The sequence below is a fragment of the Budorcas taxicolor genome, chromosome 2 (assembly GCF_023091745.1).
Source record: "Budorcas taxicolor isolate Tak-1 chromosome 2, Takin1.1, whole genome shotgun sequence".
In the NCBI taxonomy this organism is placed as follows: domain Eukaryota; kingdom Metazoa; phylum Chordata; class Mammalia; order Artiodactyla; family Bovidae; genus Budorcas; species Budorcas taxicolor.
The window spans coordinates 100,148,041-100,174,623 of NC_068911.1; the positions used below are offsets into that span (position 1 = coordinate 100,148,041).

The window sequence follows — 26,583 nt, forward strand, 5'->3', positions numbered from 1 at the left end:
TAAAATCACTGCAGATGGTGATTGCAGCCATGAGATTAAAAACGCTTACTCCTTGGAAGAAAAGTTATGACCAACCTAGATAGCATATTCAAAAGCAGAGACATTACTTCGCCAACAAAGGTCCGTCTAGTAAAGGCTATGGTTTTTCCAGCGGTCATGTATGGATGTGAGAGTTGGACTGTGAAGAAAGCTGATTGCCAAAGAATTGATGCTTTTGAACTGTGGTATTGGAGAAGACTCTTGAGAGTCCCTTGGACTGCAAGGAGATCCAACCAGTCCATTCAGAAGGAGATCAGCCCCGGGTGTTCTTTGGAAGGGTGATGCTAAAGCTGAAACTCCAATACTTTGGCCACCTGATGTGAAGAGTTGACTCATTGGAAAAGACTCTGATGCTAGGAGGGATTGGGGGCAGGAGGAAAAGGGGATGACAGAGGATGAGATGGCTGGATGGCATCACTGACTCGATGGCCGTGAGTCTGAGTGAACTCGGGGAGTTGGTGATGGACAGGGAGTCCTGGCGTGCTGCAATTCATGGGGTTGCAAAGAGTCGGACATGACTGAGTGACTGAACTGAATTAGACAAATTCAGAAAAGGCTAATATTTATTGGGGCTACTGCTGCAGCAGGAGCGAGCAAAAACAAGATACACGTTTTCTTGCTTGTTCACTGATGTAGGGATGATTGGCTTCTTATACGGGATGAGGATAGGAGTTGGTCTAGGGTTCGGGTTGGCAGGGTGGCTTAGGTGATCTGCCCACCCCCTTGGTGGTGCTTTGTGGGTTTTTTTGTCTTTTTGTATCTTGTCATAATTTGCCCAACTGCACATGTATGCAGTTATTTTTAGTCGCTTATAGTTTCTTTGTATTTTGCTGCTTAGGAGACATTTGTCTAACTGCGAGCACTGCAGCAAAGGGTCCAGGTCCCAGCCTTCTTACAAGGGTTATCATCTTTATTCACAAATATAGGAAAAGCGATGAATCATGCATTTTGATCAATTAATCTTTCACAGTCTCTCAGCACATTAGGGCTCTACCTACACTTATTTCAATGATCCAAATACTCTGCAGAAACTAAAAAAATGCAGTTGTTATTCCTGTTACTTGTTTATCAGACAAAACTATTTTATATACTATAGAGACAACTGATTTTTTTTTTGCTAAAGCTTTTACCTTCTATTTGGAAAAGCCAGGTAGAAAGTCTAAATGCCATTTTTTATATTAATAAGTGATAGTTAAAAATTCACACAATAAAAGGTATATCAGTTCAGTTCAGTTCAGTCGCTCAGTCACGTCCGACTCTTTGTGATCCCATGTATCACAGCATGCCAGGCCTCCCCATCCCTCACCATCTCCCAGAGTTCACTCAAACTCACATCCATCAAGTCCGTGATGCCATCCAGCCATCTCAGTTTTTTAAGCTTAAAAAAAGAGAGAGAGAACTGGAAAACACTGGAAGGAAACTGAGCACAGCACATGTCCATAATCGAAGAGATCTGAAATTTTATACCAAATCTTGTAATTACTTATCTGTATATCATCCTGGGCAAAATCACTTTATCTCTCCAGGTCTTATAATTTAATAATCCTACTGTTCAAGGTGGAGAAAACATAATTTCATTAGGGTAGTACAGATACAACATTAACTCAGAGTTTATTTTTATTTGGTACAATTAACCACTGCATTTTTAACTTAATTTCATTTTTTTGATAGCATCACTTGAAGTAAATTTTTGTTAACCATTCCTCATTTCTGGTTATCAGACCCAGTACTTAACATAATAGTTTGAAAGTGGCCTTTGAGAAGGCCATTTCTCACATTCCCTATGAGGAGTTTAAGGTCATGTTTGAGCAAAGAGAGAATGCTTCTTTCTTTATGGTTGCTTCATTACTTTTCTCTATCTCTCTCTCCTCCATACCTTTTATCTTTATCACTATCTCTATTTATCTCCCTCTCTCCTGACAAGCTTTTTTCTGCTGCACTGATACATTCCTTAAGCATAGCTAACCAGTTCCCTGAATGTATCTGTCATTCAAGCCAGAAGTCACTATGAGCTTCCTGTGTCATATTTTAAAAAATAAAATCAGAAAACCTGATTCCCTCGCAACCAGTTTTTTGGATATCCAATGGCTAACTAATCACCACTGGTCTAAAACAGGGAAAGGAATCAGGGTTAGGAAAGACTACAGTGTAAAGGAAATTGGGCTATAGGAGCTAAATCTTGTGGGGGAAGGACTTCTTCCTTGAAGAAAACAGAAGAAGAAAAAATCATGGACTTATTTAAACATTCCAAACTAAGTTCCCTAATCATAACATTCTGTATTTTACAAAGAGTATCAGTGCATCAGTGTCAGAGGCCAGGTTCATGGTGGACAATACAGTTTATTTAGGATATCCTGGTTACTGGCCAGTTGGATATTAAGTCATAAAGCCTTAACTTAGCTCACTAGATCACTGAATCATTTTCATTTAGCTGTACATCTTTCATCTTTCTTTTATAAATATTTGAAAACACTTTTGCCTCACAATTTAATTTCTAAAGATGTAAAACCCTATTTTAGTGACCATGTAAAAACTGTTATTTGGATAATTTACTTTATGGAATATAGATCTTCCTGGACTTATAATGGGGTTATTTCACAATATCCATCAGAAATGCATTTAATATTGCTATCCTACCAAGCATCATAGCTTAGCCTAGCGTACCTTTAACAGTCTCTGAACTCTTTATTAGCCTAGAGTTGGGCAAAATCATCTAACACAAAGTCTTTTTGAAATGAAGTGTTGAATATCTTACGTGATTTATTGAACACTATATAAAAGTGCAGTACAGTATGGCTAGATGGGTACAGAATGGCTTTAAGTGTATTGGTCATTTCCTCTCTTGCTCATGTGTTTGACTGGGGATATGACTGACGCCAGTGCCCAACATCATTTGAGAGTCAGTGTCACATACTGCTAGCCCAAGAAAAGATTAAAACTCAAATTTTAAAGTACATTAGCTCCCCCACCCACCCATCTCTGCCCCCGGCTCACACACACACTTATCTACAAAGGATACATTCTAAGATCCCTGCTGCTTCTACTGCTAAGTTGTGTCAGTCGTGTCTGACTCTGTGCGACCCCGTAGATGGCAGCCCACCAGGCTCCCCCGTCCCTGGGATTCTCCAGGCAAGAACACTGGAGTGGGTTGCCATGTCCTTCTCCAATGCATGAAAGTGAAAAGTGAAAGTGAGGTCGCTCAGTCGTGTCCGACCCTCAGCGACCCCATGGACTGCAGCCTTCCAGGCTCCTCCGTCCATGGGATTTTCCAGGCAAGAGTACTGGAGTGGGGTGCCACTGAATGATTAAACCTGGGCATGGTACTGAGCCCTTTATGTGCTCTTTTACTGTCCTGATGAGTGGGTAGCATACACAGCATGGGGTGCTAACAAAGGGATGATTCATCTCCCAAGTGGGGCAGAGCAAAGCAGTGTGAGGTTTTATTAGTGAAGTCACTCAGTCATGTCCGACTCTTTGTGACCCTGTGGACTGTAGCCTACCAGGCTCCTCTGTCCATGGGATTTTCCAGGCAATAGTACTGGAGTAGATTGCCGTTACTAAAAATGGTTCATCATTTAAAGCTTATGAATTATTTCTGAAATTTTCAGTTGAATATTTTTGAACCACAAATGACTATGGTAGCTGAAACCTCACAAAATGAAACCATGGATAAGGTGGGGATACTATATGGCTTCTAGTCACTGATTATCACTTTCATACTATTGAATAGTCAAAAAATCATAAGTTGAACCATAATAATTCAGGGAATATATATATGCATATATATATATTTGAAAGTTTTATTGGAAGATGGAGATTGCATTTATTCATAATGGAATATGAACTTTGTTATTCTACTTATGCTGTTTTCTGTGCAAAGCAAAACAAAGTTTGGGAGCTTTTATCGAGGAAATTAGTCATGTATGGATATGAGAGTTGGACTATAAAGAAAGCTAGGTGCCAAAGAATTGATGCTTTTGAACTGTGGTGTTGGAGAAGACTCTTGAGAGTCCCTTGGATTGCAAGGAGTTCCAACCAGTCCATCCTAAAGGAAATCAGCCTGGAATGTGCACTGAAAGGACTGATATTGAAGCTGAAACTCCAGTACTTTGGCCACCTGATGCGAAGACCTGACTCATTTGAAAAGACCCTGATGCTGGGAAAGATTGAAGGCAGGAGAAGGAGATGAGAGAGGGCCAGATAGTTGGATGGCATCACTGACTCAGTAGACATGAGTCTAAGTAAACTCTAGGAGTTGGTGATGGACAGGGAGGCCTGGCGTGCTGCATTCCATGGGGTCGCGAAGAGTCAGACATGACTGAGCAACTGAACTGAACTGAACTTAACTGATCAAGGAAATTATATATATTGTAATCTTAGACTTCTGAATTTGCCAAGTTTTGCTAAAAACCATTGATTAATCAAATAACTTTTCCTTTCATTTAAATAAAATAAAATTAATTTGTGGTAGTTGCATATATATTTTTAAAATTTCCAACTTTCCTAAGTAATAATTTCATAATACATTTGTTGTCTGTGGAATATTTTACTTCTTTTTCCTGTAGTTTTGATAGGTGTTTCAATTACTATTTGTCCTAACTGTGAGTATTTATCACATTAAAATTTTCCAGTTATAAATGTTAGAAAACTCCATTCACTCAGCTTAAGCAGATAAAATGAAATTTAATGGCTCAGATTTCTGAATACACAAGCGGTGCTTCCTATGGTGTAGCAGGATTTAGGGTTCTAAAATATGTCCTCAGGACCTCTGTTTTCTTCATTTGGTTTACTGAACAAATCTGGTCCATTGATACTCTAATTTCCAGTTAGTTGAACTATTAATATCTATTAAATATTTTAAATTCACATTTAATGATGGACTATTCTCCTAAGTAGTTTTTATGCACTCTGTCAAAGTTTCAAAAGAAAAAAAAAATGAACTAGTAGGATTTATAAAAATGTATATATAATTTTTTTTTCTTAAGAAATTGACATATACGGATGTGGGGGCTAGCTAGTTAGATGAAAAAGCTTAGGGCAGACAGTCAGGAAGGCAGCCTGGAAATCTTGATGCTACAGTCTACATTTAAAATTCCCTGAAGACAGGGAAGCTTTTGTTCTGCTTTTAAACTTTTCAATTGATTAAATCAATCCCATCCAAATTATTGAGGATAATCTTAGATGATAATTATATATACAAAACATCTTCTTAGTAACAGCTGAATTGGTGTTTGATTGAACTGGAGACTATAGCCTGTTAAATTGGTATATAAAGTTGAATATTATATATACTGATTTAGAAGAAAAAATGTCATGCAGGTTGAGCAGCAGACAATAACCTAGGAAACTTTCGAATACAAGATATACCTAATTTGTTCTCTTTAAAAATTAATTGGCCTCCATGTTAGAAATGACTAAATTGAGAAAAGATTACCATGATTGAATAGCCTGTGTGGCTGTGTTTAGTTGTTTAGTTGTTTCTGACTCTTTGTGACCCTTTAGACTAGACTGCCAAGTGCCTCTGTCCATGGGGATTTTCAGGCAAGAATACTGAAGTGGGTTGCCATTTCCTTCTCCAGTGGATTGAACCTGAGTTTTCTGTCTCTTTCATTGCAGGCAGATTCTTTACCTTCTGAGCCATTGGGGAATCCCCTTGAATAGCCTACTGTTTTTAATTCCTTGAGTATGACACTAATAAGAATTTGTTAGTAGACATTGCTTCTATCAATTAACAATCTGCAATTACCCAAGCCGATCATCTCTGAGTATTTCTTCATAAGTTATGATGCATATTTATCTTCAATAGTCTTGTTCCCCATTCCCTCTAGAAGTAGAGATTAGATATTTTAGAATCCCCTGTTGTATTCCCAGAATCTTGAGCTCGGGAGATAACAAATGAGTACATCTAGGAAGAAATAATGAATAGGGATGAGGAAGGAAAGCTGAATAAAAATATTTTGCCATTGTTACTAATGTTATAGTGAATAACTTAGTGCATGTATTGTCTCTTATTTGTGAAGATTCATCTTCAAGATGAATTTCTGGAACAAATATTGTTGGATGAAAGAGATTTTACGTGCATATTTAATTTTGTTAGGTACTCCCCAAATTCCCACCACAGTGATTGCAGAAGACAGAGATTTCAGCAAGATATCTAGATGCTTATTGTGTACAATAAAACTTGAAAATCACTGTTTAGAACATGGATATTTACCTTTGGGAATATTAACTTTTTGTCCAAAAACACCTGTAGGAATACACATCTGCTGGCCTACTTGTCAATTTTCACAGCCTGCAAAACTAGCTATGGATGGAGCCCCTAAAGGTCATCCTGGTCATGAAACCCTAGTTTAGTCTAGAAGCATCTAGCAGTTATCACAATCCCTGTTTTCCCAGGGGCTTTGGGCTTCCCTTGTGGCTCACCTGGTGAAGAAAGTGAAGTGAAGTCACTCAGTCGTGTACGACTCTTTGCGACCCCGTGGACTGTAGCCTACCAGGCTTCTCCGTGCATGGGATTCTCCAGGCAAGAATACTGGAGTGGGTTACCATTTCCTTCTCCAGGGGATCTTCCCAACCCAGGGATCAAATCCAGGTCTCCCACATTGGAGGCAGACGCTTTAACTTCTGAGCCACCAGGGAAGCTGGTGGAAGCCATCAGGAAGCAATTCAGGAGACCTGTGTTCGATCCCTGAGTTGGAAAGATCCCCTGGAGAAGGGAAAGGCCACCCAGGGAAAGGCCAGTATTCTGGCCTGGAGAAGTCCATGGACTGTATAGTCCATGTGGTCGCAAAGAGTCAGACGTGACTGAGCAACTTTCACTTTCACTTTCCCTCATAGCTCATTTGGTAAGAATCTGCCTGCAGTGTAGGAGACCCAGGTTCAATCTCTGAGTCAGGAAGATCCCCTGGAGAAGGAAATAACAAACTACCCCAGAGCAAGAACAGTCCTTTTCCTTAATCAGCTTCCTTTAGCCTCTGAAGTCTTAGCCACACTTAGTCTACACTTGATCCTGCATTTCAATTTAAAACTAAACCAAGGCATTTGAGTAATGTCACTTATAAAGAAGTTCTTTTACAGGATGTTGGCCTTATTTTTCCAAGTATATATCTGCTTTTCACAGCTAGGAAAGTGAATATCAAAGAAATCTTTAGTTTCTACATTGTGGTTTTATCTCTGTAACCATATGATTTTATCATCATTGCAATATTATCACACATTTTATTCCAACAGCAGACTAAGAGATGCATACAAGTATAAACAATAAATAATATATTAAAAATTACTATGCTGCAGTTAAGCTTCATTTTCACCTTGCTGCTTTTTCCTCCACTTAGTAAGAATTTAAAATAGCAATTGACAGTTCAGCTAACTGGTAATTAGCATAGCAGTGAACCAGATTTGTTTAGCGGTCCACAACTTCATGAATACTTACCTTAGCTGCTTCTGAGACAGCCATCTATGTTATTTCATCTCAGAAAAATGCCTTTATAAACCAGTAGGACACCCTAAGTGTGGAAATTAGGTTATACATCTCTGCATATTTCAAAGAACAACTTTTTGCCTCCAATATATTACTGCAAATATTCTACTATTCCACATGAATCAAGTATATTGAGCATGAGCTTCTGAGTGACATCCTGCATTCTGACCCCTGAAGAAGACCTGAGATAGTGTTGCCCTTGGTCATGGAAAGTAATATGCCCAAATTGTAAAATCCTTTCCTCATATTAAATTCAATGACACCTTGCAATCTTATGCCTGGCAGATTTCCTGAGAAAAATCTGAAGGCTCAGTATATTCCATAAATATATTTTGTGAAATTTATTATAGAGCTAGAATGCTCCTCTCTAATCACCCTTGTTTTCACCGAATTAAACTGTCAAGTCATGTCGATATAGACCCCAAAATACTCCTTGAAATTTCTCTCTTCTTTCCCATTTACCCCTCTGCTAATGCTTATCTACCATACTGGTATCTCCTTATCTAATCTTCTAACATTTTGAGTCCATCTTCCTCACAGGGGACAGTATAGTTTTCAAATTCATGTTGATTATATAAATATCCAACTTTAAAGTAAACAAAGAAACAAAACTTTGCTATATTCTGGAAGTAGATGGTCTAAACCCCTTAGAGATACATGCAAATATTGTTATAATCTGGTATCTACAGGTAGGTGGAAATTCGTATTGAGATTTCATTAAAACTGAAAATTGGCCAGATAAAGGAATACCAGACCTTACCATGATCTAATATCACTACTCCCTACAAGTTCTCTAAACAGAATTATGTACAAAAGAGGGCAAAGCAATAAAACTGAGGCCAAGCAATAATTTATTATTAACTAATGATTTAGGAGCAAAGAATTCCAATGGGCTATGCTGGATAATGTGGAAAACCAACTTATTTTCATACCCTACAATGGCCTTATCCATATTTTTTGCCCTTTTAACATGCTTTTAAGTCTGAGTTTAGATTTTCTTTTCTATTATGAGGGGATGAATTCAAAGCTTATATAGATAGATGTAGAGAGACAGAGAAACAATATAGGCAGATACATGGTTCAGTCATGAGTGTATAGTCCTGAATAAAGCAGATATAGTCTTTTTCCTCTTGGAGACTATAATCTACTTAGTAAACAGATCTTAAACTAACCATTGTATGTGTGTGTGTATGTGTGTTTGTGTGTATCTGTTTTATGCAATTAAGTAAGAAAGGATGTGATAAAAAATACAGAATGCCATGAGAGTTTATCAGGCAGACCTAACTAATACATGAAAAACAGGAAAGGTCTTTCACAGAAATTGACATTTAAGTTAAAAGCTAAAGCCAACTTTGGAATAGTGTGGTAGAAATTATTTTCCAGACTTGGAGACAGGATATGTCCCCTGGAGAAAAGAAGAAATGGAGAAAGGAAGAAATTGTGTATATTGTTTAATGAACTGAAAGATGGCCAAGTTATTTGAATTATATAGAAGAATATTATTCAGTTCAGTTCAGTCGCTCAGTCGTGTCCAACTCTTTGTGACCCCATGAATCGCAGCACACCGGGTCTCCCTGTCCCTCACCAACTCCCGGAGTTCACTCAGACTCACGTCCATCGAGTCAGTGATGCCATCCAGCCATCTCATCCTCTGTTGTCCCCTTCTCCTCCTGCCCCCAATCCCTCCCAACATCAGAGTCTTTTCCAGGGTGTCAACTCTTTGCATGAGGTGGCCATAGTACTGGAGTTTCAGCTTTAGCATCATTCCTTTCAAAGAAATTCCAGGGCTGATCTCCTTCAGAATGGATTAGTTAGATGTAGCTATTAAAACTGAGAAAGTGTTATCTCCAGACAGCTGGAGAGATAGGTAGAGACTAAATTATCTGACTGTTTGGGACAATGTTGAGAATATGAAGTTTTATTCTGATTGTTATCAACAGTGTAGGATAATTTTAATAATACATAATTTAACTTGAGGATTGGTGCTGTCATTGATACAGTCTATTAATGAGACTCTTGAAAAAACATGAGATGTTACAAGATAAGAAGAGAGTAGTATTCTGGAATTAGTATTCGAGGAGGCACTGAGTTTAGATCTACTCCTGAGGTTCTTATAAGAAGCCCATATTTTCTGTGACTGCTGGTAAAGGATGAGCTCAAGAGATGCTAAATTTCAGTAAAGGCAAAAAGGTGGAGGTATTCAAAGTTTAGTCTTAGGACATTGGGGATTTTGTGATCATAGGAGATTCAGAGGGCAGGTCAGAAGTGTTTGGGTAGGAAGAGAGGATGTTGTATCTGTGGACAGATGTTAGGCAGCCCAATACTTTAGGCAGAGACCTGTGTAAATAAGGGTGAGGATATTGAAAACTTACATCTGGAATATAGATGAGTTTATAAGGTTTCAATTATAGCTTGAGAAAAATGGCTGACTGAAAGTCAAAATGTTAGACCAAGTACGTCATTATCTTTTAGGCGATTAGATGTGGTAGTTCCAGTTTAAGTGTAGTCATGTGTGGGTGGTAGATATGAATGAATAAATATAAGCCAGGTCTCAGGCAATGCTAACCCAGGGAAATAGGGTCAGTTACTTATCACATTGTGTCCCCATCTGTGTTAAACATTGATGAAATACCTATGTAATAAAGATAAATAGAAATAATAATGGGGGCTTCAGAATCTGCCTGCAACGGAGGAGACCCAGATATGTGGTTTGATCCCGGGGTTGGAAAGATCCCCTGGAAGAGAAAATGGCAACCCAGTCCAGTAGTCTTGACTGGAGAATCCCATTGGAGTTGCAAAAAAGTCAGAGATGACTGAATGACTAAACAAAAACAATAATAATAATATTAATATGCAAATATTTTTACTTTTCTTTTTTTTCCTCTCTTTGTTTACAGTGGGAAGCTTATTAGTTGCTGAATTAGCTTCTAGCTCTCAGAATATGGAAAGATGAAAAACAAATGGGAATTAAAGCTTAAAAGATAAATTTGCTTGAAATAAAAAATGAGTTAGAGGCAAGGTTAGGATAGGATGGAAATTGATAAGAGTTCGTATTTGAATTTGTGAAAGCATTTAGAGAGCTTGGAATTGGGAAGAACATTTGAAAATCTGTTGATATGTCCTGAGTAATATATTGAGTTTTTAAAAAATGAAGAAAGATGATTAAAAAAAATATTATCCATTATCAATATCTTTCTTTTCTGTTTCCATGGGAGATTACAGAAAAAAATTCAGATGCTTTCTACTTATATATCTATATATATTTATGCCATGTTGGGGTTACATGAGGGTTACATGTGAACATGGTAAAATGATTCCTTTACATAGAATTGGTATTTCAATATGTTTTTCCTGCTTTATTGACTATGCCAAAGCCTTTGACTGTGTGGATCACAATAAACTGTGGAAAATGCTGAGAGAGATGGGAATACCACACCACCTGACCTGCCTCTTGAGAAATCTGTATGCAGGTCAGGAACAACAGTTAGAACTGGACATGGAACAACAGACTGGTTCCAAACAGGAAAAGGAGTACAGCAAGGCTGTATATTATCACCCTACTTATTTAACTTATATGCAGAGTATATCATGGGAAACACTGGACTGGAAGAAATACAAGCTGAAATCAAGATTACTGGGAGAAATGTCAATAGCCTCATTTATGCAGATGACACTACCCTTATGGCAGAAAGTGAAGAAGAACTAAAGAGCCTCTTGATGAAAGTGAAAGAGGAGCGTGAAAAAGTTGGCTGAAAGCTCAACATTCAGAAAACTAAGATCATGGCATCTGGTCCCATCACTTCATGGGAAATAGATGGGGAAACAGTGGAAACAGTGTCAGACTATTTTTTTGGGCTCCAAAATCACTGCAGATGGTGACTGCAGCCATGAAATTAAAAGACGCTTACTCCTTGGAAGAAAGTTATGACCAACCTAGATAGCATATTCAAAAGCAGAGACATTACTTTGCCGACTAAGGTCCGTCTAGTCAAGGCTATGGTTTTCCCTGTGGTCGTGTATAGATGTGAGAGTTGGACTGTGAAGAAGGCTGAGCACCAAAGAATTGATGCTTTTGAAGTGTGATGTTGGAGAAGACTCTTGAGAGTCCCTTGGACTACAAGGAGATCCAACCAGTCCATTCTGAAGGAGATCAGTTCTGGGATTGCTTTGGAAGGAATGATGCTAAAGCTGAAACTCCAGTACTTTGGCCACCTCATGCGAAGAGTTGACTCACTGGGAAAGACTCTGATGCTGGGAGGGATTGGGGGCAGGAGGAGAAGGGGACAACAGAGGATGAGATTGCTGGATGGCATCACTGACTCGATGGCCATGAGTCTGAGTGAACTCCAGGAGTTGGTGATGGACAGGGAGGCCTGGCGTTCTGCGATTCATGGGGTCTCAAAGAATCGGACATGACTGAGCGACTGAACTGAGCTGAAGGTGGTATAAGTTTTGACTGTTCAAAATCTTTAATACAAGAGTTATCTGAATCTTTATTATAAGACATTAAACAATGTAGTGTTTTTCTTATCACACATTAGCTTCCAAGTACAGAAACACCCCACCAAAGCCACTCAAATGTATACAAATTTCCAAGAGGCTGTGGTAACTCCCATGTGTTTACCTACCTGAGGACAGGAAATTAAAACAGACTCCTAGAGAATTTCTTGCCCAAATACTGCATGGCTCCTTCCATCCTGTTTCTATCTCGTGACCCCTCTATATCTATGAACATGCTCTGGTTTTCCTCCTCTCTGTACCCACCCCACTTCACCCCACTCCACCCTCCACCCATGTTGGCACAGCTTCCCACTAGGTGAGCTCCATACCATTTGGCATGGATTCATGAGAGAAAGGGTCTTAGTGATTCAGCTTAGCCTATAATTTTATTTTGCTTGCGTCAAATCTCCCCAAGGTGGTGGTAGGGGGATGGGGAAGGGATAATATTGCCGCATAGGGATGCCACTCTCAGGAACACTAACTGAGTAGGGCAGATTCAGGTAAATGAGGATGTTAATTGACTAAGCCATGTTGATTGATAGATCTAATTCATTAACACTTCCAGCAGAATTATTAGTGGGAGTATTTCCAGAATATAGAGTAGCCAGCTGTATGTCAAGTCTAATTTCTGTGTGTTTATGTATGAACTGAAAAAGAAATTCAAGAGAGATTTTTCAAACAATGAAAGCAAAAACCCCAACCAAGTAAAAATCAATAAATCACTGTCTTGAACAATCTTGGCTAGACAGAGAAAATAGTTTATGTATCTTCTACATCCCTTAAGTAGCACGAGCTAATAGAAATTGAATTTAAACCTGTTACTCTGAAGACTCATTACTCTTTAATATTCACAATTGCATTTTAGAATTACAATGATAAATATTTAATATTTTAACTTTAATTCAGAGTATACTTTACTCCATATAATGTAGAAAATTGCTTTCTTGTTCAATTTCTGTAAACACAATGGAAGAAAAATAAAGTATTAATATTGATGCTTTTTGGATAACATAGTTATTTTTAAAATAAGGTCAAAAACTGATGCTTCTAATGTAATTGTTGTTAAGAAAAATACATATATTTTTCCTGAAATGTGAAGATATGAAGTTTTCTAACACCTGATTATAAACATGGAGAATGTGTTAGGCCCTTATCAGAACAATGATTTTTCTTCTAAATTTAGCAATATATGGCTTTTGAGTTTTATGCTTCATTCCCTTCTTATTTATTTCTTAATCAAAATCTTGTTGTATAACCTCATTTTTAAACAGTTAAATGAATGATAGATAGTTACATTGTGAGAACTCTGAAATTTCTAAATTCCATCTTTAAGCTATAACCAAAATGTTAGCAGTAAGAATGATGACACATCATTAAAGGAAATGGAAGGGGACTTCCCCAGTGGTCCAGTGGCTAAGACCCTATGCTCCCAATGCAGGGTGCCAGGTTTGATCCCTGGTCAGGGAACTAGTTTCTGCATGGCCCAACTAAGATTGAGCACAGCCAAATGAATGAATGAATACTTAAGAAAAGCTTGCAGCTTTATTAAAAAAAAAAAAAAATGCAGATAGGACTCTGGTATGTTTAAATTCCCCTTTGTCATTTTGGACAAAGTACAAAAATATGGAAGAATTACTTAAAGCAGATATCACTTGAAAAACTAAACCTATTTTTATCAGTTAAAGGAAAAAAAAAAAAGCACATGTTTTAAGACATCAGTATGTATAACAGCTGCTTTGCTTTAAAACATAAGGATGATTGGGGCCATAACTCTGTAAGCACAGTGCTCTGTCACTGTCGGTCAGTGCTCCCTTTGTGACTTTTGATTTATGTCTGGTAAGTTTACCAACAATACTCAAAGTTTCTTACTATCCCCAACTGTATAAAATACTTACATGTCTATAGTAAGATAGGGCTAGTCATGTAATCAACAGGACATCAGATAAAACCAGTTTCCCATATGAAATGAGATAAGGAAGCCAATATGACAAACTCCTATTTACTCCAGCTGTCAAGTTACGATTAAGGAGTTGGATGAATAATTAAAAGTTTGAAAGACATTTTCCTTTCATTTATGAACGAATAGTTAAGCATACATTAAAGACAGTAGTTGGGATGTTGTTTCACTTTAATTTTTGTGTTAGTGGAAACTGAATAAATGGCATTCAAAAAGGAAGTTAAGAACAAGAGAATAGAAATCTCAATTTAATTTCTTCTACTTTCTAGAGAATAAAGAAATAATTGGTATAGGGTCTATAGGAAAGAACAGGGCAATAGGAAATGTCAGTATTATAATCCCAAGAGAAGAAAGTATAGGACAAATTTGGGAACGATCTCCACCAGCCACCATGAGTTTCACATGCAGACAGCTACAAAGGCAGCTCCTTGGCTGCCAAGCAGCAGAGGATGCTTGGTTCTTGTGAGAGGAGATGCTGAAAAGATGACTGAAAACACTGGAAATTAAGACTTAAGTGTTCAGAAAACACTGAATAAGATGGGATAAAGGAGATTTCAAACCACCAACTGTGCTTCATTTTAGGGAATTTATTGAATAGAGCATAGGCTTACCATTGGTTTCTAAACCCAGAGGCATAAATAATAATATATAAAGCTATTACATTTCAGTTCAAAAAGCATAAAGTGATCTAATTATGAGAAAAATTAGGCAAACTCAAGATAGGGATATTGGAGATTTCTGTGGTGGTCCAGTGGTTAAGACTTTGCTTTCCAATACAGGGGATGTGTGTTGGATCCCTGGTCAAGGGGCTAAGATCCCCACATGCGTTATAGCCAAAAAACCAAAACATAAAACAGGAGCAATATTGAATCAAATTCAATAAAGACTAAAAATGGTCCACATCAAAATTTTTTTTAAAAAAATAGATTTATTCTTCAAAACAACTCATGTTTACACTTTAGAAATAACAACAACAAAAAAAAAAACAATGCAAGGCTAAATAACTGTTCAAAATTAAAGGAGTCTAGAGAGAAGGACTGATGCTGAAGCTTAAACTCCAATACTTTAGCCACCTCATGCGAAGAGTTGACTCATTGGAAAAGACCCTGATGCTGGGAGGGATTGGGGGCAGGAGGAGAAGGGGACGACAGAGGATGAGATGGCTGGAAGGCATCACTGACTCGATGGACATGAGTTTGAGTGAACTCTGGGAGTTGGTGATGGACGGGGAAGCCTGGCGTTCTGCAATTCATGGCATCGCAAAGAATCGGACACAACTGAGCAACTGAACTGCTGAACTGAGAGAGAAAAGACAATTAAGTGAAGTATATGATTTGGGATTGGACCCTAAATTATATAAAAAAAGAAATTTTTACTGTCTAGAACATTATTACTCAACAGGCTATATTTGAACAAAATCTACCTATTGTAGCAGTGTTAAAAAAGAGAATGTCCTGGTACTTAGGAGATGCACACTGAAATCTTAGTTGAGGAGGGTCATCATTTCTGCAATTTAGTGTCAAATGGTTCAGCTGGTACTAAAAATGTCCAGAGGAACAAAAGTTGAAAAACTGGTGAATCTAGGTGAAAGGTATACACATGTATTCTACAATCCTTACATCTTTTCTGTAAGTTTGAAATTATTTCAAAATAGTGCATTAAAAACAAAAGGCAAGACAAATATGTGTGTTATGGCTCTGACAAGCTGTCCATGTGGACTTGGAATCTATTTCATCTGTAAAGTAGAAATAATCTGACCTTCCTATCTCACAAACATTTATTAAGATCAGTGAGATAATGGGATTCATTCTTTATAAGAGAGAAAAGAGTGATTTTGTCAAACCCTAGCTATACTTTATCATGAATGAAATTTAGTTATGTTTCAGACAATTACAACTATAGCTTCTGTTTATAATTATAATAGTCATACATCAATTAAACAATGCCTTTTGAATGAATCTTTTCTCTTTAACAGTAGGAGATAATTTTAAACTAAAATTAAACTGTATTAAAACAATCAAAGAAACATCTACAGTCATAATGATAGCCATAAACAGGTGACTATGGATATTTATTCCTTGCAGATTTATGTTCTTAGTGCTGCTATCCTGGGGAACACTTTCATTTCTTGAATTTCAATTATAAGTGAATTGAGCTTATCATAGTCAGTATTCTCAAAGCTGGGAAAATTGAATTTGATGGAAAGACCTTCTTTTATATCACCACTCAGCACTGTTCTGCTTTGTGCTGGAAGTACAATGACAAATTTTTCGCTGTTTCTTCTAGCTCAATGCTATTTCACATACCCAAAGTCCTCTTTTTCTTTTGGTTTTATGTTTTCATTAAGACTGCAACATTTTGATGAATCATAGATTTATACTTTTCTTTCACACTTTTCTTAAGCTTATTCAGAGTTGCCTCAACCAGTTTTATTATGTCCTGCAATTAAGATAAGAATCACTTGAATCGTCCCTGCAATAATAGGTTAGTCTTTGGAAGGAATGATGCTAAAGCTGAAACTCCAGTACTTTGGCTACCTCATGTGAAGAGTTGACTCATTGGAAAAGACTCTGATGTTGGGAGGAATTGGGGGCAGGAGGAGATTGGGATGACAGAGGATGAGATGGCTGGATGGCATCACTGACTCGATGGACATGAGTCTGAGTGAACTCCAGGAGTTAGTGATAGACAGGGAGGCCTGGCGTGCTGCGATTCATGAAGTCGCAAAGAGTTGGACACGACTGAGTGACTGAACTGAACTGAACTGAAATGATCACTGAAAATCTTCTTGGACAAATTATTTACTTTTTCCCAACCTCCTTTATTACCATCAGGTTCATTTTTCCTCTATAACTAAACTATTTTTTTTCAGACAGAAGTACCAAAAATCACTGGTATTCTAACATATACCAAACTCAATGACATCTTCTAAATTTGTATTCTTTTTTTTTTTTTATCTTTTTTTGTTTTGTTGAAGTGACTGTCGCTCAATCGTGTTCGACTCTTTGCAACCCCATGGACTATACAGTCCATGGAATTCTCCAGGCCAGAATGCTGGAGTGGATAGCCATTCCCTTCTCTAGGGGTTTCTTCCCAAACCAGGGATCAAATCCAGCTCTCCTGCACTGCAGGCAGATTCTTTACCAGCTGAGCCACCAGGGACACCCGACTGACCCAGCCAGCCACTCCAATTCTTTATCAGGGAATTTTTCTCCTTAAGCCTCTATAAGAGTCTATGTCTTTGATCAGGCTTTCCTGGTGGCTCAGATGGTAAAGCCTGTGGCTACAATGCGGGAGACCTGGGTTCGATCTCTGGGTCGGGAAGATCCATGACAATCCACTCCAGTACTCTTACCTGGAAAATCCTATGGATGGAGGAGCCTGGTAGGCTACAGTCTACGGGGTCATAAAGAGTTGGACATGACTGAGCAACTTCACTTTCTTTCTTTCTCTAATCTTATTTGCTCTTCTTTCTTCAAAAATATGCCTGCAGGCTTCTTGTCTTGGCATTCTTTTCTTTTTGTCTTTTTAGGATCACATCTAATTAAGTCACCTCAGGGTGACTTGAGAGAAGTTCTAATCTTGAGACTCATCTTTCCTATTCAGCCTCATGTAGATAGTTGGAACCCCCTCCTTCATGTCACTATACATAGTCTATATACAACGTGCTAAACACAATGGGTCAAAGCCTCCAGCTCTCTGTGCCAAAGAGCTGTCTGCATACCAGCATCTATCTGGTCTATGAAATGGACCAGTTGGAAAAGAAAACTATGAAAGGACAGATGTTTTGGTTATGAGGTGAGAAAGAGAGTTTTTATGATAAGAACAGTGGACAGTGTTCCATAGTAAGAAAGAGGTAAACTGGTAATCTTAATAGTAACTTAATTTGAGATGACCGTGAACAAATTGATTAAGAAGTGAAGAAAGAAAAGATGAAAGATGGAAGCAGGAAGAGACTGTGGTAAAGATGAGAGAGAGAGAGAGAGAGAGAGAGGAAGGAAAGTAACTAATGAGCCATCATGGGTGTAGAAGTTTGAGTAATTAGCATGACAATAAAATGTACTATATGCCCTTTTATTTCTTCTTCACTGGAATAGAAATCTCTTCTTGAATGGAATGTCACTTGAAAAACATTTTTTAACTTATCGTGATTTTTTTTTTCCAGCAGAAATTAGGATGAAACTTATTTTATTTTTTAAATTATTGCGATAAATTGATCTTTCAACATATTTGGGGGAATATATACTCATAATAAAATCTGGCTCACACTACACATGCATTAATGTTTAAAAATTAGTCACAGCTTCCCATAGCAAAAGAGCTTAATTAAAGCCTAAATAATATTCCTTAGTATTGAAAGATACCCCCATACTATGAGCTGATGCAATAGTGTTGAGACAGGTAACTAAAAACTAATTCACCAAGTTTGCAAAATCAAATATTCTATACTCTAGGTAATCTTAATATTGCTCAGTCACTGGAAATAAGATTATTCTGGAGATGGTTTTTAAATGAAGGCAAGATGGTCCTCCATTTACGAACATAATTTACTCTCATGAGTAGATAATCTTGTTAAAATATTGTCAGGTTAATTGAAATTGATTTCTGTTTACTAAACATAGTGAATACTAATCAAATATTAGACACTGAGGTATTAGAGGTATTTAAACCTTTGACACATGCTGTTAGCACTTCATAGAAGGATTTCTTGTCTCAGAGATTAACATTGCTTTTCAGTCTTTTCAATAAAATATATAAAGAGAAAAATGAAAGGAAATGGCCTGCATTATCTTTAGTAAATTGTGTCAGTTGGAGATATTTGGGAGAATTTGGGATTGGTTTGGGGGTGATTATTTATTTTCATTGCTATAAATGGCACATTTGCTTTTCCATCTGCTTAATTCCATTGCAGGTTTTCTATACTTTACTACTCATAGCATCATTGAGCTCCACATAATAGCTTTTATAGGAGACAGACATTACCAGGCAATTTGAAAAGCAGGTTGAAGATAAAGCCTGATAGCTCACATGCCCTGGCCTGGTTACTTGGCTCACTTCTGAAGCTTATTCCAAATGGGCTATACAGATCTCCTGTGGTATATGTGTACCAGCTCTATGAAGCTTAAAGAAACATTTCCCCTAATACAAAAATAAACCCACCATAATCATTTGTTCTGGGGAAATTTTACAGTTGTTAGTTAACCTACTCCCTTATGCCCTGCAATATTCATTAGCAGATTTCCTTGTTTATGAGTGATATTATATGGAAATGGTTATGGGAAGCTAACAGATGTAACCACTGAAATAAATTAGAAGGAAAAGTTCTGGTTTTACAGATGGTTCTATTGAATATGCTGCCCCCACCCTTCCACTTTAACATTTAGTTTTCTTTCAACAGAAAACTTTTCTTTACCAACTATGGGAATGTGGCCAAAGTGGAGCGATGTGACATGGATGGGATGAACAGAACAAGGATAATTGATTCTAAGACAGAGCAGCCAGCTGCACTGGCACTAGACCTAGTCAACAAATGGGTTTACTGGGTAGATCTTTACTTGGACTATGTGGAAGTAGTGGACTATCAAGGAAAAAACAGACATACTATCATCCAAGGCAGACAAGTAAGTACAGTTTGGTTGGAAAATGCAGCTAAGGTAATAAAGTGAATGATCTCAGACTAGAAAGAAGACTGAAAATTGCAGTGTTGAAAATTTCTTATGAAGTCAAGCTGCAGTGGATCATAAAAATTGTGATGTGTTTGCTAAATGGAAGAATGTTCTTTTCACAGTGCACTCCATAATACATGATGGGGGAGGACTTGCTCTCCCTCCTTCCCTCTATTAAAAAAAAAAAAGCACACAAAACAAAAACCAGCAGAAATAAATCAAAAACAGCCAATGCAACCAGAAATTCTACACTAGTAAGAAAGAAAAGTATTAGAATAAGACAGATGTTATAACCTACTTACTAAAAACTAATTTAAGTATTTCATTTGTAAAAACCTGAACTATCGATTGTCCTGTGTGGCACAATAGGACAATACAGCTAATAACGCAAATGATGGCTCACAGAAGTCTTATTATCATTTTAATATGTTGGATTATACTTTGCCTTCTGAAGTGTTTAAATATTTACTTCCCAGAATAAAAATTTTGTGAAAGACACCAAGGTCAAATTTTTTCTCATTTGTGCTTTTTTTTCCTTTGCTGAATTACAAGGTTTTGGAAATAACATTCAGTTAACAATTGAAGAAGATCTCTAAGTGGAGCTGTCTTATTCACTAGAATGCTTTTGAAATTCAATTTTATCTCACTGATCTTACTAATTTCATGTGAAATTCTCATTCTATAGAACTGCAATAAGTGGCTTTCTTTGCTTTCTTCTATAATGCAAGGTACAAATACTATGTAATTTTCATGTCAAGTTACTTTTCCTTTATAATCAGCATTTAACAATGAAATATTTTCACTTCCTTGGAAGATAAACAAATGCACTAATCTGATCTGGGTGTCTAAAAAAAAAGTGTCCAATATTAGAAGTGATGCCACTTATTTTTCTCTCACCTTCGACTGCCCTCAAAATCTTGATTTCTTTCACCATCTTTAGTTGTGACCTTAGAGCACCTAATCTCTGAAATGATTATGATGTACCTTCTTTGGCGTATATATAATTGAAATTTCACATCATGAAACAGGATGAGGAATTCAAATGATCTTCCCCATGGCTACTTTTAAAAGTTTTTTTTCTTTTTTAATGTCTGAAGTTTTTAATTATCCATTTTTTTCCCCATTTCTATTGCCTATGTTTTGCTGGTTCCCTAAACATGTTTAGTCTACCACTAAGTATTCCAACATAGATAAAATTTTGTAAGAATTTGTCCTGTAATCAGAATGGCCTGTATACCACACCTAGTTCCTCCCACCTCTGTTGGGGATTGTAAGCAGAGTAACACTTTAGGTACTTTATGGTAAATAAATCCTTCTGAATGCAAGCAGGGAGGCAGAGAGTAAAATTTGATCTTTTTCATATGAACACGTTTTCTACCTTCATCAACTGCCCCCTCTATAGTCATGCTTTCTCTCTTAGACTGTGGATTGGCAACTAAGTAGACAGCAGTGTGGGTATGCCATGACCGCACACTTCCAGATGGTTGGTCCCACACTTAGAGCAAAGCATGCATAAAATAATGGAAATTAGTGGAAGACTTTAGCTTGTTTATAACTTTTATAGGAAAAACATATTGCCCAAATCAAAATTGAGTTTTATATATATATACAGTGAATATGATGTCAGTTATGCAGAAAATATTATTGATAAATACACACATTTCTTCCTATATGACACTTGGTTCAGTAACTAAGTCGTGTCCAAGTCTTGTGACCCCCTGAACTATAGCCCACCAGGCTCCTCTCTGTCCATGAGATTCTCCAGGCAAGAATACTGGAGTGGGTTGCCATTTCCTTCTCCAGGGGATCTTCCCAACCCAGGAATCAAATCTGGGTCTCCTGCAGGTAGATGATTTACCCGCTGAGCTATGAGGGAAGCCCTCCTATGACACTTACTGGGGACCTTATGACACTTACTGGGGACTAATACTAACATAAAAAGTGATTACTGAAGTTTTAACATAGAATGATTCTCTCCCTTAATTTCTAATCTTTCATTTGTTGCCTAGACATGAAGAATTGAAGTATGTCCAAAAACAGTATGAAAAACCAGTCTTCTTTTAGTCAACATCTTACATGAGAGGATCAGAAATTATAATGAAGAGTCATTAGGAAGATAGCAAATCAAATGAACTAGCAAGACTTCCTAAGTACAAATATTTGTCATTTTGTTCTATAAATTTTTTAATAATAAATCATGGATAACTTCTCAAATTCTCTTAACTAAAAATCTATAATAAAAAGTGGACTAAAAATGCAATATAATGCCAAAGAATAGTGACAAGTGCTTTTTCATCAGAATCTCTACAGCAAATCAATTGACAGATCTACTATACCCTGGTCCAGAACCATTTTAAATTAAATATAATACAAGGAATTCCCAAAGGCCTTGCACCTAGCATGTGCCCTGTTGTATGAGAAAATCAGTATATTCATTCTTTCTTTGCTTCACTGGAAGTTTTCCATCAATTCAAGAAGTCTATTCCCTAAGACATCTGCCAAGCAGGAAAGTTATGCTGCTAACTATGAAGTGTCATGGAGAACAGTAAACACTGTTATTTTCATGTCACAGAGTTTCATGTTCATTATAAACAGACTTTAGAAAGAATGCAATTTCTGAGTAGAGAATGCTGACATATTATTTATAATTATTCTAAATATATGATTTCATTGTTTATTAATTTCCATGGTGGGAATAATAGTGTAACCTGTATTTTTTAAAAGGGGATTTTCAAAGGTGCTTTCTCATCAGTCCTTTCATAGGCAAAACCAGGATTTTATAGACTATGTATATCCATGATTATACACATAAGTGGCCCACAAAAATATCTCAAATTTTATGTAACAATGCATAAGCATATTATTGAATATGCTTGAAAGTTTGATTCTCACTAGCCTTTGAAAAGTAGCTACTGAAAATGTTTTCTTCATGAAACATGGGGTTCTTAAGACAAGAATACTGAAGTGGTTTGCCATTCCCTTCTCCAGGGGACCACATTTTGTCAGAATTCTCCACAATGACCCTTCCTTCTTGGGTGGCCCTACAAAACATGGCTCATGGTTTCACTGAGTTAAACAAGGCTGTGGTCCATGTGATCAGATTGGTTAGTTTTCTGTGATTGTGGTTTTCATTCTGTGTGCCCTCTGATGGATAATATAAGAGGCTTATTGAAGCTTTCTGATGGGAGAGACTGACTGAGGGGAAAACTGGATCTTATTCTGATAGGCAGGGCCATGCTCAGTAAATCTTTAATCCAGTTTTCTGTTGATGGGCTGAAGAAGCTGAAGTTGAATGGTTCTGTGAAGACCTACAAGACCTTCAGGAATTAATACCCCCAAAAGATGTCCTTTTCATTATAGGGAACTGGAATGCAAAGTAGGAAGTGAAGAAATACCTGGAGTAACCAGCAAATTTGGCCTTGAAGTACAGAATGAAGTAAGGCAAGGGCTAATAAGAGTTTTGAAAAGATAATACCCTGGTCATAGCAAACACGCTTTTCCAACAACACAAGAGAAGCTGATACACATGGACATCACCAGATGTCAATCAAAATCAGATTGATTATATTTTCTGCAGCCAAAGATGGAGAAGCTCTATACAGTCAGCAAAAACCAGACCAGGAGTTGACTGTGGCTCAGATCATGAACTCCCTATTGCCAAATTCAGACTTAAAATGAAGAAAGTAGTGAAAACCACTAGACCATTCAGGTATGACCTAAATAAAATCCTTTACAATTATGTAGTAAAATTGGCAAATAGATTCAAGGTATTCAATCTGATAGACAGAGTGCCTGAAGAACTGTGGACAGAGGTTCATGACATTGTACAGGAGGCAGTGATCAAGACCATCCCCAAGAAAAATAAATGCAAAAAGGAAAAATGGTTGTCAGAGGAGGTCTTACAAACAGCAGTGAAAAGAAGAGAAGTGAAAGGCAAAGGAGAAAAGGAAAGATAAACCTATTTGAATGAGAGTTCTAAAAAATAGCAAGGAGAGATAAGAAAGCCTTCCTCAGTGATCAATGCAAAGAAATAGAGAAAAACAATAGAATGAGAAAGACTAGAGGTCTCTTCAAGAAAATTAAAGATACCAAGGGAACATTTCATGCAAAGATAGGCACAATAAAGGACAGAAATGGCATGGACCCAACAGAAGCAGAAGACATTAAGAGGTGGCAAGAATACACAGAAGAACTGTACAAAAAAGATCTTCATGACCAGGATAATCACGATGGTGTGATCACTCACCTAGAGCCAGACATCCTGGAATGCAAAGTCAAGTGGGCCTTAGGAAGCATCACTATGAACAAAGCTGGTAGGGGCGATGGAATTCTAGTTGAGCTATTTCAAATCCTGAAAGATGATGCTGTGAAAGTGCTGCACTCAATATGCCAGCAAATTTGTAAAACTCAGCAGTGGCCACAGGACTGGAGAAGGTTAGTTTTCATTCCAATCCCAAAGAAAGGCAATGCCAAGGAATGCTCAAACTGCTACACAATGGCACTCATCTCACATGTTCAAAATCCTCCAAGCCAGGGTTCCACAGTATGTGAACCATGAACTTCCAGCTGTTCAACTGGTTTTAGAAAAGGCAGAGGAACCAGAGATGAAATTTCCAACATTTGTTGAATCATCAAAAAGGCAAGAGAGTTCCAGAAAAACATCCATTTCTGCTTTATTGACTATGCCAAAGCCTTTGCCCATGTGGATCACAACAGACTGTGGAAAATTCTTCAAGAGTTGGAAATACCAGACCACATGACCTGCCTCCTGAGAAATATGTATGCAGGTCAGGAAGCAACAGTTTTTACTGGACATGGAACACAGACTGGTTCCAAATCAGGAAAGGAGTATGTCAAGACTGTATATTGTTACCCTGCTTATTTAACTTATATGCAGAGTCCATCATGAGAAATGCCAGACTGGAATAAGCACAAGCTGGAATCAAGATTTTCGGGAGAAATATCAATAACCTCAGATATGCAGATAACACCATGCTTATGGCAGAAAGTGAAGAAAAACTAAAGAGCCTCTTGATGAAGGTGAAAGATGAGAGTGAAAAGTTGGCTTAAAACTCAACATTCAGAAAACTAAGATCATGGCATCTGGTCCCATCACTTCATGGCAAATAGATGGGGAAACAATGGAATCAGTGAGAGACTTTATTTTTAGGGCTTCAAAATCACTGCAGATGGTGACGGCAGCCATGAAATTAAAAGATGCTTGCTCCTTGGAAGAAAAGCTATGACCAACTTAGACATCATATTAAAAAGCAGAGATGTCACTTTGCCAAAAAGGCCCATCTAGTCAAAGCTATGGTTTTTCCAGAAGTCATGTATGGATGTGAGAGTTGGACTATAAAGAAAGCTGAGCACCAAAGAATTGATGCTTTTGAACTGTGGTGTTGGAGAAGACTTTTGAGAGTCCCTTGGACTGCGAGAATATCTAACCAGTCCATCCTAAAGGAAATCAGTCCTGAACGTTCATTGGAAGGACTGATGCTGAAACTCCAATACTTTCGCCACCTGATGTGAAGAACTGAGTTGTTTGAAGAGACCCTGACGTTGGGAAAGATTGAAGGCTGAAGGAGAAGGGAACGACATGAGATGGTTGGATGGCATCACCAGCTCTTTGGACATGAGTTTGAGTAAGCTTCAGGAGTTGCTGATGGACAGAGAAGCCTGATGTGCTGCAGTCCATGGGATTTCAAAGGACTGAGCAACTGAGCAACTGAACTGCACTGAATGAAACATGAATACAATTCTCCCTGTATATTTGAAACTGCTTTATCTACTACTGCATAATGTATTATTTTCATAGAAAAAATTTATATTAGTGAAATGTTGAATTCTTTGAGAGAAAATAAATGATAATATGCTCATGACTCTCCTATTATAGGGGTTTTCCACAGTAGTAAAAGCAATTGATTTTTTTTTCTTTCAAGTTGAAAGCAACATAATTAAAAAATCATAGTTATTTTTGCATCCTTTTATAGGTCAAACATCTGTATGGTATAACTGTGTTTGAAGACTACTTATATGCAACTGATTCTGATAACTTCAACATCATAAGGATAAACCGATTTAATGGTAGTGATATTCATTCTTTAATTAAAATGGAAAATGCTAGAGCAATCAGAATCTATCAAAAAAGAACTCAACCAACAGGTAAGATTCCAAGACTTCTTCATAGCCTTCATAATGGTGAATTGAATGGGGATATGACTCATGCCTTTGTGTGGTGTCAAAATGGGTGAGCCATAAATTCTCTGTTTTGATAGCAAATGTGTACATGTCTGCATGATAAAATATAATAGAGCTCCCTTCCAAAGTCTAAATGACAAATTGTTCAGTTCCTGGTGGATCATTTCTACAGCCATATAATTGAAATGATGGCTAGGTTTAAATTCAGGAAGGAACTTTCACTCTTGATGTATGTACACAGAAAACTCAGATGCTGAGATGCTAGAGATTTTTTTTTTTTTGTATATCATTCTGGAAGACAAACTTCAAGTCAGGTGACTTTCTTGCAGTATCTGTCTATTTTTTATTGCAGTAACTTGGGGGGTATCTCTTGACTTAACTTCCCAACCATTTATTAACACGTTAATTGAAAAAACTTTTTACCAAGAAGGCTGCAACATTGCTAAGTATCCCTGAAAAATTATTTTGCATTGTAGGTTAATGATGCTTGTTCAATACAATGTAGGCTCAATTATATAGAGAATAATGTAACATACAAAATTACCACCCAAATTTTCATTATCTTTTTGTGCTTCAAATTAAAACTAATTTAGAATTATTTATCTATTAATATAAATTCAGTTTAGACAAAGTATTGTTAAACATATGTTCATAGGAAATTCAGACTTGGGATTCTGTAGATAACCTTTTCAAAGGTTTAAATTTGGTCTTATTAATTTACCAATTATTTTTTGATCATT

General features: G+C 37.2%; 1 protein-coding gene across 1 annotated transcript in view; it reads left to right on the forward strand.

Annotated features, from left to right (window-relative positions):
* LRP1B (LDL receptor related protein 1B) overlaps positions 1–26,583 on the forward strand; it is a 1,834,206-nt gene that overhangs the window by 828,249 nt on the left and 979,374 nt on the right. Inside the window, exons 8-9 of the mRNA XM_052653145.1 lie at positions 19,375–19,597; positions 25,636–25,807. Of these exons, the coding sequence (XP_052509105.1) occupies positions 19,375–19,597; positions 25,636–25,807 (395 nt within the window). The remainder of the gene's footprint in view (positions 1–19,374; positions 19,598–25,635; positions 25,808–26,583) is intronic.